Here is a 13,561-nt window from a genome sequence, read left to right as displayed (position 1 = left end):
TTTTGAGGAAGATTAGCCCTGAGCTAACTATTGCTAATCCTCCTCTTTTTGCTGAGGAAGCCTGGCCCTGAGCTAACATCCATGCCCATCTTCCTCTACTTTATATGTGGGACAGCTACCACAGCATGGCTTGCCAAGTGGTGCTGCGTCCACACCTGGGATCTGAACCAGTGAACCCCGGGCCACCGAGAAGCGGAACGTGCGAACTTAACCGCTGCGCCACCGGGCCAGCCTCTAAGGCATATTTTAAAGACAAACATGTATGTGTTAGATTATGCTAAAGGCAGGCAATGAAAATAGGTTTAAGTTTAATTTGCACCAATATTGGTTCAAATAAAACTGTTTAGACCATAGTAGAATACACATTTGTTTCCTTACTTTGCACAAAAGTTGGTCAATCATGACAGATCTGCTCAGGACAAATAAAGTGGGTATTTGTAACCATCTAGTATAGGCAAAAATTGAGAGCCTTAAAGTAAATAAAACTTTGGGTGTAAAAATATCCAGTTTAGCCTGCTGTATTGAACAAATTCATTGAGTCAGTACTTATTTGTTGAGTGCTTACTATGTGCCAGGCATCGTGCTAGGCACTGTAATACACGAAAACGATTCTTCGTTCCTTCCCTTAAGGAACAGGAGATAGGCCATGAGACAGCTAGTGGTGTGGCACCAGTGGCCACTTCAATTCAGTTCCCTGGACTGACAGCATTAGTATTATCTGCTGTCCATTGTAAAAGATAAATTTCAGAAATTGATAAGACCTTACACCTAAGTTAATTATTTCCAGCACAGAGAAGATAGGACACGTGTTATATAGTCCCCACTATCGCGTGTAGATTCTGGTGATGTAGATGTATATCATGCCTCAGGAAGACCAGTTTAGCTTCCCTGTTATTTAAGCAAAAGAACAATCTTGGTTTTAAAAACTCCTTCTTAAGAGTACACATATTCTATTCCTTTTATTGATGCTTAATGAAGTCATATTTTTGGTAAAATTGAGAGGTTGCTTTGGCGTTAAGCTTTTGTAGATTATATTATTCAGAGGCTACACATATTTCATTTCTTTGTTTGGGCTCTGTTAAAACAGTCATGTTCCTTAGAGACACAGAACCCTAGATTGCCTTCTAAAGAAGAAACTTTTGGAGAGAACCTGTCAAGAGCCCCATACATGTGCAAGTTTTAGCATCTAGCAATTATTTCATTGTGCTTCTTTTACTAGTTGATTCTTGAAACCTTTGGGTTCCATTTTGTGAGGCTGGGCTGTGGCTATAAATAAGAGGACAAGTGGTTTATAATCATGGACCACAATCATTTACATTAAGAGCTTTCTAATGTTCTCTCCTAGGTTTTGGAGTTGAATGTATTGGTGTGCAATGAAAAGATTGGAGATTATTGGCTGGCAAATCTATTTTCTGCCTCTTTAAAGTGTGCAGTGGAGTGTGTGTACAGATAGAGCTATGGATATGTCTATATCTTTATGTACCTGTAGATCTCCACATCCCATGGTTATTATTGTATGTGTTTCTTTTACCCTGATTCTCTCAATTCTTAAGCTGCTGTGTGGTCTCCAATGAGACCTGAACTTCAGCAGGACTCTTTAGTTCAAAATGTTGCCCTAGTTACATCCCCAGCTTGGAAACACCGGCAATGTTTGGTCATACACACTTTCTTCGCATTTTTAAATTGTATTAGGGGACTGCACAGAGGAGAATGTAACTTCATGTCTGTGCTGTACTTGTTAAACTCATTTCCATTCTCCCTTTTGAAATACGTCCGTGGTTTGAGTTAAGTGTAAGCGATTAGTCAGATAACATGATTAATCTATTACTAATTGTATTTTGGGAGTTCTCCTCGGATCTGATATAAAGAGTATTTTGAATAGCCTCTTAAACAATTTTAAAATTGAGTACATACTGAACTCATGATGTTATTTCTTCTCTTTAAGTCAAAAACAGGTTGATAACCTTGAAGGACTTTTGAAATAATACATTTTTCCTTGAAATAATAGATTTTTATTGTCTTTATTATTGTTAGTCACTTTTTTCAGGAAAAACTCCAAATATCCAAGTTTTAACAAAATTAGAAAGCTAATTTTTTAAACAATTGTCTGTTTTCAAAGTAATACTTGTTATTGGCACATTTAAGCTTTGTTATATTGTTTGCTTCACTGAAGAGTAATTTAATGCTATCAGAATTAACAGATTTGATCACTGAAGTAGAATTACTTTTATATACAGAGGTAGGTAAACTGCTGGTTAGCGTTTCACGTGCTCTCGGAGTGTTTATCTGGGTCCGTGTGGTTCGTCTTTTCTCTGTTTTCTTTTCCTTTTTCTCTCAGGATGCTGTTTACATCACTCTCTTGGCTCCTGACATTTTATTTCCTTTAAATTACTTTCTTTTTACTGACTTTGGACTATTCTAGAATCTTTCTACAGCTAATCTTGTGCTTGTGTGCCCTCTGTATTTCTCTAGAAGTCTTTTACATCATGAGAGAGAATTAAAAGAATTATCTAATGATAGATTTAAGACTGATGTCAGAGACTGAAGCATAAAACTCTAAAATATGAGTGCATTTTTCCTTGAGTTTTTCGAATGTTTGAATATTCTGATGAGGGGGTATGAAATTTAGAAAATACCTTCATATATGTTTTGGTAAGAGTTTTTAGCTCTTCCCAGAAAGAGAAATGTCAGAAAGAGGTTTTTTGTTTGTTTTAAATGGAATGGAAAATTGAGTTGATTGTTCATAAAAAGCTTAGAAATTCCGAAGTTTATTTAAATTAATACCACCCCCCATTAAATTAATACTCTGCCCCAGGTAGATGTAGTATTTTAAAATTCCTCTAGCTGGCAAGTTTTATGACTGTCATATGAGTAATATGTCATATGTCTCAGTACTGTCTAAATAAATGTTCAGAAATCTAGCATGAAGGTTAAAAGCACAGATTCTGAGCAGAATGTTTGGATTTGAATCTCTGATTCCTCTTTTTACTAGTTTTGTGATCTTTGCCAAGAAACTCTCTGTGCCTCAGTTTCTTCATTTGTAAAATGGGGATAGTAACAATACATATTTCATAGGGGTTTTTGTATTAAATGTATTAAAAGGTATAAAACATATTGGATAGTGCCTGACACATAGTAGACGTGATATAAGTAATGGCTATTATTGTTATTTTAACATACAATCTCAAGGAACTGTAAAGAATAGAGGTACATGAAACTAGTATTTTTGCTTGGCATCCAAGATTATGAAATTATAGTAGATTCTTAGGTATTTTTTTATCTAGAAAGTATTCCAGGCAGTAACTTTTAGGTGGCTGCTTTAGTTAATAGGCAGAGAAACTAAAAAAGAGGAATGCTGTTAAATATAGTAAATCAGTTGTGCTTTGGGACCCTAATTCATAATACAAGGCTATAGAAAAATAGTTTGCTCCTAACCAAAGAAATACTTTATTCAATTTCTATACTATAAGCTTATGAAAACCACAGACAAGTTATTTAGAGTGTGTTTGCATAGAAAAGTTCAGAATTGTATACATTTGTATTGATTCCTTTAAATCACATCATGAAATTCATTTCAAGACCATTCAGTTGAGCTCCTAAAGTAAAGTGCCTACTGTATTTAAGTATATTGGGTTAAAAAAAGATGTGACTATTAGTTAGATACGTCCATCTTTTAAAAACAGGAAGAGATGATTGCCTCCTGGAGTTATCAGGTATTTTTATTGTTGAAGATGGAAATCCTAATGCAGCTGGTGACTTCTAGGTTGGGTTTGGGCTTCTGAAACATAAGATTGAAATTTCTGAATTTATTATCCTTAAAAACAAAAATAAATAGCATTTGTAAAGATGAATTCACTTAACCCTTCCTTTCTTTTGATGGTTTTGTAATAGATATTATCATGATCACAGCCTCATTCTGCCCACTACAGGAGGAAGGCTATACCTAGGTGCTGCCAAGCTTTGAGCATTGCTGTCCTGGGTCATGTGAGGTCACATTGGTTCTCCAAAGGCTATCAGCTCATCCTTCATGTATATTGATGGCGGCCCTTGCTGTATCTAGTATCCAATGGTCTCCATTCTGTCGTAAGTGTAGTGCATCTTCCGTCTCTTTCATACATCATTGATTGTTCTTTCTGTTCTTTCACATTTCTTATAACGTTTTCCCCACTTTGACTTAGTCTCCTCTCTTCATAGATGTGTGTTATCTTCTGGAGGCTGTCCTCCTCTTCCTCTCTTGCCTCCAAGCAGTGTGCATCCCAAAGCAGGATAAACGTAATTTACAAGGACTTTGCTGTAATTTTTCCATCTTTCTGTAGTTTCTTATGTATACGTTTCACATTTTAAACCATCTTGTGTAGGCACTTCTGTCTTTGTTTCTATGAGTACGTTTTAGTAAACCGTCCATTTTATAGCAACTGGTATTTTATAGGTGGTCAAGAGTTAATGGTTAAAAATTAGCTTCTTTAGAATCCAAGCCTTAGAAACTTAAGATGTTTTGTATGGGTTTGTCTAGATTAGCCAATATTCTAAAATGAGAAATTTCTAGCAGAGAAGTTGTCTCTTCTTGTAACATTGATCAACTTCAGTATGTTTTTGTTTTTTTAAACTCAATTTTGCCTGTGTAGACTTTGTTATTGCTCTTACTTAATCAGAAGTGAAGATATTAAATTTATTAGTTATTTGGCTTCTATAGCTATTATAGTATTCATGAGTGTATCAAAATAGATTTCTGAGGAGAGCATCTACTATGGATCACTCCATTCGTTCTGTAGTAGACCTGATGTTTACCTGGGATGCGGTGACTTAGAACTGGAGGGCATATTGTAAACTATGTGTATATACATGTAAATGTGAAAGTATCATCCAAGAACTTGAGGACTTTTTACCAAGGACTAAGACAGTAAATTGCTAACTACAGAAATAACCTCTATCCCAAGTGACATGTACTCAGAGAGTAAAAAATTCCTAGTGTATATTGCTTATTCCAAACCTCTTCAGTGGTTTTGCTTTCTGTAAAGTTTTGTGCTATTTGGATTTAAGTGCTGGAAGAAAACAGAAATTCAAAGTGCTCTTTTCATCTTATTTATTTATAAGGAAATAAGTATATTCTATACTTGCTGGATAATCTACTAAACAATGACAATAATAATGAGGGTATTAGCAACTAATGTCTAATGAGAGTTTAGTATGTGCCATGCCAAGCATGTAATAGGAGGTATCTCATTATTCCCCACAGCAGTGCTCTCACATTTATCAGTTTTGTCCCCACTTTACAGATGTGGTGACTGAGACAAGGAGAAACTAACTTGCCCAGTGACCTAGGGCTAGTAGGTTGCAAAGCTAAGATTCAGCTTCACTGAGCTCTAGAACTAACTCGCTTCTGCCTGTGCTGCCTGGGGCTAGTAATTAGTATCTTTCATGTGTGAACTTTGGATAACTTAACATCACCTTTTCTGTTCCCTATAGTAATGATTGACTCTTTTTTAAAAAATAATTTTTATAAAGCTATTGATTTTTCCTGAACCCAATAAATGAAAAACTCTTTTTTTCCCTGCTACTTTGGAGAAGGCATATTTCTCCTATTTGTCTTTAGACTTTACAAATCTATTCTTATCCAATAAATTACTCTTAAGCCAAAGTCTTTTCTCCTAAAAAATTGTCTTTAAAAGTTGTCAAAGTAAATCCTTCCATTTCACTGTGTCATATGGCTAAATGTGAACTTGATTGCACTTTATTTCTTCTGGAAATAGTTATAGCGGTTTGGAAGGTAATCTTGATAAATCTAAACTAGCCATATCACCTTCCCTTGAAGCCATGTATACACCAAACAGTTTTATCTAGCTGTTTTATGAATGAAAATTACTTAAATACAAATATTTTGGTTTTCATCATTTACTTTATAGAAATGAATATGCACATGAGAAAGTATGGATATTTCCAGTCCATCTGATTATCAAGTAGTCATGAAATTATAATTTTAACCTTCTTTTTAAAAGTTATTATTTTTTTTTTGAGGAAGAGTATCCGTGAGCTAACATCTACCACCAGTCCTCCTCTTTTTTGCTGAGGAAGACTGGCCCTGAGCTAACATTTGTGCCCATCTTCCTCTACTTTATATGTGGGACGCTTACCACAGCACGGCTTGACAAGTAGTGGTTAGGTCTGTACCCAAGATCCAAACCAGTGAAGCCCAAGCTGCCAAAGCAGAATGTGCGAACTTAACCATTGCACCACTGGGCTAGCCCCTAATGTAAACTTTTTGAAATAAACTTTTTATATTTGGAATAATTTTAGATTTAAAGAAACATTGCAGAGATAGTACAGAGAGTTCCCATATGCCCTTCACTAAGCTATAATAAGCTTTTGCTAATTCACAATAGTTGGGGAAATCGGGTGTTGTGACCAACTGATAATCTATGTACCCTACAAGGATTCAAAACATTTAAATGTATTTAAGTCATTCAAATGTGAAATGATATATTCTTAGCTAAGTTGATTGTACTTTTTTCTATTTTCAGTGTTCTGTAGTTCTATAAAATACAGAAGACTGGACTGGATTTCTTTTGATCTTCAACACACCATTAGATAGAACTGATAGTTCTACTACTTGACATTTCTTATAAATGTAGAGAATATTTCAGTTACTCAAAATTTATCATGGGTTGAATTATTGTAATATTTATAAAAGTTAAAATGATTTTCTTTCTTCCCCCAAATGTCTAAATATAGTCATGTGCCACATAATGATGTTTCTGTCAACGACAGACTGCACGTATGACGGTGGTCCCATAAGATTAGTACCCTATAGCCTAGGTATGTAGTAGTCTGTCCCATCTAGGTTTGTGTAAGTAAGCTCTATGATGTTTGCGCAAAGACAAAATTGCCTAACGACGTATTTCTTAGAACATACCCCAGTCTTTAAGTGACACATGGCTGTACGCAGGCTTTCATTGAAAATCCAATGTGGAAGGCATGTAGTGTATATTTTAGCTATGGAAGATTGTATGCACTTTAAGTTTATTTTCAAGCATATATAAAAAAATATAAAAGGTTTCATGTCATTTCCATGAACGTGTTATTTTGGAGATTAGCATTCCTACACAAACTTTATTATGATCTGTTTTCTCAAACTTTTAAAATTTGAGAAATTTTCAGCATAATCACAGCATTTTGTTTAAAGTGGCACTTCGTTTTCTTTTTTGGGAAGCATGTACTAATTCTATTTGATCAACTGAATATCTGTGAATCCCTTCTAATGATTCTTTCTTGCTTTCATCCATGTCAAATCCTTATGATCTAATTTGTGTGAGAATGTTTAATGCTCAGTGAGATTTTTAAGGAAATAATTAAGTGTGAGAACTGGTTAGCTGTGGAGAAAGGCTCACTATTGAAAGATGGTAGAATCAGAGCTATGTGAAAATTACATTACCCTTGCATTTGATGTTTTTAACTATCAGTTTGTCTGTCGAAAGGAAAACAACCAAATACAATTTATTTTCTTTAACAAAATAAAATATACCCATAGAAATTCACAAGATGAGGGAGTGCTGGGAACAGTGTTCCCAAACATCATATTGTATAATGAAATCATTACAGTTGTTTTGGCATTGAGCACAGAAGGCATTTAGACCAATGACCTTCTGTTTTCCTTGAGCTCTGATGACTGGTGTTGCTTTTTTTATTTTCTAGAAGTGAAATGCTCAGCTTTTAAATTATGTTTTTGTGGGGAAGCCAAGATCATGGGCATTGCTTACTTCTACTCTGTGTAATGACATAACAGTGCTTATGGTGCTTTCCTTCTCCCTCCACCCGCTTTTTATTTTTCATAGATGCACATCGGGAATTCCTTCACAGGCCTGCTTCTGGATACGTGCCAGAGGAGATCTGGAAGAAAGCTGGTAAGAATTGTTTAAAAACACAAGTTTAGTGTTCTGGCAGCTGTGTGCAGTTGTTAATGCAGTGATGTGAAGAATGACAAGAAAGGGCTTTCCTGCTAACAACAACACAACAAAAACAAAACAACTCTCCCCCCAAAAATGAAACTGAAAAATCCTGATTAATATTCTTAAACCAGGCCTGATTAGAACATGAAATAGTTTTATTTTAGTAGCATCTGCTAGTGCCACTATTATTGAGAGTCTGGAAATATTTCTATTATAAACCTCTATTTTTCCAGGCCGTAATGGTTTCAGACTGGAAGTTGGCATGCGAGTTCTCAACTTGCATGCAATTTTTCCTTTATAAAAAAAATTTGATGTTTTATAAATTAAATTGCATACTTTAGCCATTTCTCCTGAATTTTTTTTACTGAGGTGTAAATGACATATATCTCCTGAGTTCTTAAAAAAAATCACATCAAATCTAGTTGACTTGTTGAGGCATTCAGAGATTTTTATGGTTACAACCAATTTTTAAAATTCATCTTCTGTGTTAGTTAATATTCAATGACCAGAGCTAAATATTTTTTAAGTTAAGTGACAAAGTTGCTAAACTTCTATTTTTCCTTTCCATGTACACTATCTGATCTTCACTGAGAGATATTGCTGTATGCTTTGAAGTAGATTTAAAGTTGTTGATGACTCATTGACGTATTGGGCTTAAAGAAGTTCAGATCTGGCAGAATCTTGGTGGAACACCAGCACTATAAAAGTTGAGCAAAAACTTTGTAAAACCCAACTCAGGAGATAAAGCGTAAACCTGTTTCTAGAGTTAAAGATGAGGTGGCAGACACATACTGTGGCTTTGAGCTGCTGTAGCTTCAACTGCTAAAACAGTTTAAGTTGAGAAACTGGAAAATACTATTTTTGCAAATAGTCAGATGGGTGGAAGGCTGGGAACCCCAATCAAGGGGCAAGAGTCAAGGGAGAGGGGTGTTTTTCTCCAAAAGATTTCTCTTTGGATTTTGATTTGACCCAGCTGTGTCTGTAGTGCTGTGCAACTTGTTGACTCTCTAGTCATTTGGTTCTTATCAAAATATTTTTATAGATTTTCTGAGAAATACCTGTTACCGTAAAAGTGATAAGGAGTTTCAAAATCTGATAGTATTCTAGGCTTAGTAACTTAGATTGAGAACCAGAAAGCTCTCTTGCATGTCCAATATGCAAATCGGATGGATCCATTTAGCTGCAAGGTTAAAGGTTAAATATATAAGTTGCTCAGCTACATAGCCTTACCAGATTTACAGCATCACCTCTAAGAAGATTTTCTACATGAGTATTAGTTATGGGATACTCCTAAGCTGTTAAAATGTGTTAGGTGCCACCTACCTGGAAAAAGAATTGCTACATTTTCCTGCTAACCATTTTTCTCCCCTGTTTTTAAGCTGTCAGTGCAACTTATTCCAATAATAGCTACAAAGAATTGCCATTTTGGACAGCAGAAGGATGATTTTTTGTGTTGAGGGAGAGTCTTTCTCTGCATTTCCTTTATTTATGTGTACTTAAGTTAAATCCTTGATAGTTCATAAAGCAAAATTGACAGTAAAGTCTTGTGTAATCCAAATTCTTTCTGTGCTATTATCCGCTCAAGTCTTTGTTTGACTGCTATTAAGTGAGAGCAGATTTTTCTGAATATCCCACCTTTGTTGGAAAGTCAACTTGAATAGCTATGCACAAAGGAAGTCCTGCCATAAGTGGTAAGCAATTGGAAGCAAATTCAAAACTGCACTACGTATTTTCCACTTAATCAGTTTTTTTTTCTTTTTTCACTTGACATGTTGTAATCTCTTGAGTCCACTATTATTTTTCTTCACTGTCCATTTTGTGGGTTTCTGAAACCAATTCTGGGAGTATTTGATGTAGTGGGGACTTCGGGAGTAGAGAGAGAACAATATTTATTTCTGTTGTGTCCATGTACTCTCTAATAAGGGTTAAACTTTATTAAGCAAATGTTTGGATTATTTTTTAGATGTGCCTATCATCCATATTAGGTCTTCTACCTAAAGTATAATTTGAAAGCGGTATCAATTAAATTTGTATTCTTCTCACAGTGATATCCCTAATCTGTTCCATAAGAACTGTTTGGGAATAGTTTAATATGGATGGATGCTAAATTTTAAGGAGTATATTAAATCCCCAAAGTATGGATGACAGTTTCATCTGGAAGTTTTGAATAATTGCTTATAATATTTATCTTTATAGGTTTCTTAAAAAGCATTTCCTGTGTTCGCAGTATCAAGGCATACAACATGATGGAAACACTGAGGGCAGAATGTGACATCTGCACTCAGCTTGTTACAATTTGAAAGCATTTTCTCCAAGATTCTAAAATTTGCTGTGGGCAAATTTCTTTTTAGGAAAAAACCCTATAAAGTGTGCCTTTGCAATGAGAGTATTATACATTACTTTGTGACAAAAGATAAGTACATAAAGTTTAAGGCATTTGAAAAATATCAAAGGGACGAAGTCTCAAAATTAATATACCCAATGCATCCTTTTTCACAGAAAATTATAATTGCAAAAAGTATATCTTGCGCTTGAAAGTACATCATATAATATTTGCACTATTTTATTTTGAAATGATTTCAAACTTGCAGAAAACTTGCAAAAAATAGTATAGAAAATTCCCTTATACCTTTCACCCAATTTTCTACATTTTACTGTATTTAATATCTTCTCTCTCTCTTGCTCTCTCCTTCCATCCTTTTCTTTCTCTATTATGCATCATATTTTTTTCCCAACCATTTGAGAGTAAGTTGCCGATAATGATGTCTCTTTACCCTAAATATCTTAGTGTGTATTTCTTGAGACCAACAACATTCTCTTACATAACCATAGGACAGTTACCAAAATCAGGACGTTAAACATTGATACAAAACTATTATTTAATCTACAGACCCTATTGAAATTCTGGATGTTTTGCCTTGATAATACAATATAATAACAACAATATACATTTTTAAATATTTGGAATCCCGGGGCTGGCTCTGTGGTGCAGCAGTTAATTTCACACGTTCTGCTTTGGCGGCCCAGGGTTCGCCAGTTGGGATCCCAGGTGCGGACATGGCCCCACTTGACACGCCATGCTGTGGTAGGCGTCCCACATATAAAGTAGAGGAAGATAGGCACGGATGTTAGCTCAGGACCAGTCTTCCTCAGCAAAAAGAGGAGGATTGGCAGCAGTTAGCTCAGGGCTAGTCTTCCTCAAAAGAAAAATTAAAAAATAAAAAATAAATAATAAATAAGTATTTGGAATCCCAACAAATCTTGAAGGCCACATCGGTTTTCCCCTAAAAGTAGTGCTTTGAAAAGCAACAGCAAAAATAAAGAATGCACTCTAAAGTTACAAAGGCTTTATAGAATTGGAGAAAAAAAATCTAACATAAAGACGGTTTTTAAATTGCAACTGAATGTTTTTCTTCAGTATATTTCTTTTTCAAACGATCAGTGAATGTTTGCAGTTGGTAATAAATATTCAAGCACCTTGCAAATGTCCTACCAATTCTCTTTGCTGATCTGTATATGCCTGTGGGATTAGAATAGGAATGCATAATTTAAATACAAATTGCCTGATTTGCATATACAATTAGTCAAGCTACAGCTTTGATCGTAAGCAAAAATTATTGTCCTGTATTACCACTTAGAATTTTAATTCACCTTGAATATTCAAACTAAATTAGACCCTGGCTATATAGTTAGAAGGGCAGGACTTCCCCGGTGCCCCAAAACGTTTATGTGGTAGGGTGATAAAGGCATCTTTTCACCTCCTGGTGAAGAAGGTGCAGCAAGCTCTGTGCAGTACTCTGTTTCCTTCCAAATTTTTGTTTTTTAAAGATTTTATTTTTCCTTTTTCTCCCCAAAGCCCCCTGGTACATAGTTGTGTATTTTTAGTTGTGAGTCCTTCTAGTTGTGCAATGTGGGATGCCACCTCAGCATGGCTTGATGAGTGGTGCCGTGTCCGCACCCAGGATTCAAACTGGCGAAACCCTGGGCCGCCGAAGCAGAGTGTGCGAACTTAACCACTCGGCCACGGGGCCAGCCCCCCATGTTTTAAATGCATATCTAAAAACAACCAACAAAGACAACATATTTTAGTTAATATTTCTGGTCTGGATCTTTTTCTTGTATTTTAGTTTATAAAACCTAACAGAGAGTAATTGCAAATGAATGAACTTCAGAAACAATGCTGCTAAAATAACAGAGGCTACAAAAGTCATGACACTTAATTACTAGTGGAGGACTATGATAATCCTCAAGTCAAGGACTATTGATGTGTCAAATAAACCATAGAAATTTAAGAAACTATAGGAATATTTGCATCTCTTACATTTTTAGTCTACAGTAAAACATTTTTATTGGGAATCTATGTTTTTAATTAAACAGAACATTTAATTAAGGTACTTTTTAAGTGGGTGAAACAATTAAGGGCAAACACTTGAATGAAACATGTCATAATTAGTTTTAATAGAGTGTTAATTGGTACTAGGTTTGCCAAGTTAATAATTACTGCTTATTAAATTTTCAATTAATCATTGTCATTTTGCTTTGAATAAAGATGAAAATTAGATAAGCTAATTCAGAGGGAGGATATTTTCCCTTGTTAATTAGAACAGTTAATTTTTTTAAATGGAAATTACTTGTTTAGTTGTCAATCTTAGGCTGTACATTAGTTAAATCTTTGCACCCATTCCATCACCAAAAATAAAAAGCTAATTTAACACTTTGCAGGTTCGTAGTCAGGCCTGATTGTTTTGGCCTGTGGTATGATTCAGTTATATTTCTCTAGTGCAACAGTTGGCTGTGCCAAAACTGTGTATACATTTGATTAAGTAGATGGACAACAGCTTCAAATTTAGAAACGAAAAAATGATTTTTAAAAATCTCTATCATTTAGTCTATAAAGGCATATATCCATATTACTTAGGGAACGACTTAAGAAAAAGAAAAGCTGCATTGTCTGTTTCATCACTGATTTTCTTAAAAAGATCTGCATTAATTTAATTGTTGTATGAATTCCTTTTTCACTTTTGTGCTGTATATTTTAACAGGAGAATGATTGCACTTATACATATGTATGTGTACAATGCATTCCCTTCCTCTCTTTTTTTCTGAAAGGTTTACCAATGTACTCCCTATGTTCATATTAAGCTATAACATTGCAACAAACCACCTTCTCTATGTGTCTGAACTGTCTAGACAGGTTTCTTGTGGTGGTTGTTGTCCTTTAACTACTTAGTCTGGTCCCAGAATCCTTTCTGGAGGTACCAGTTTAATAGGAAAGTGGTAGTGATGATATACAGTAGTCTCCTCTTATCCTCGGGGGATACGTTCTGAGACCCACAATGGATGCCTGAAACCACAGATAGAATAGAACCCTATTTATACTATGTTTTTATGTGTGTATATACATACCTATGATAAAGTTTAATTTACAATTAGGAACGATAAGAGATTAATCAACAGTAACTTCTCGTTGGCATATCCAAACTGCCAGCATCACTACTCTTGTGCTTTGCTGCCGTTATTAAGTAAAATAAGGATTACTTGAACACAAGTACGCAACACTGTGATACCTCGATGGTCGAGCTGATAACAGAGAGGGCTAAGTGACTAATGAGCTGGTA

General features: G+C 35.1%; 1 protein-coding gene across 1 annotated transcript in view; it reads left to right on the top strand.

The window, feature by feature from the left end:
• The window catches only part of RUNX1T1 (RUNX1 partner transcriptional co-repressor 1), a 134,848-nt gene that overhangs the window by 106,240 nt on the left and 15,047 nt on the right, over positions 1-13,561 (top strand). Inside the window, 1 exon segment of the mRNA XM_070481331.1 lies at positions 7,830-7,898. Coding sequence (XP_070337432.1) covers positions 7,830-7,898 — 69 coding nt within the window.

The sequence above is a fragment of the Equus asinus genome, chromosome 12 (genome assembly GCF_041296235.1).
Source record: "Equus asinus isolate D_3611 breed Donkey chromosome 12, EquAss-T2T_v2, whole genome shotgun sequence".
In the NCBI taxonomy this organism is placed as follows: Eukaryota; Metazoa; Chordata; class Mammalia; order Perissodactyla; family Equidae; genus Equus; species Equus asinus.
The sequence above is the reverse complement of the archived record's forward strand: the minus strand, read 5'-3'. Positions and strand labels throughout refer to the sequence as shown.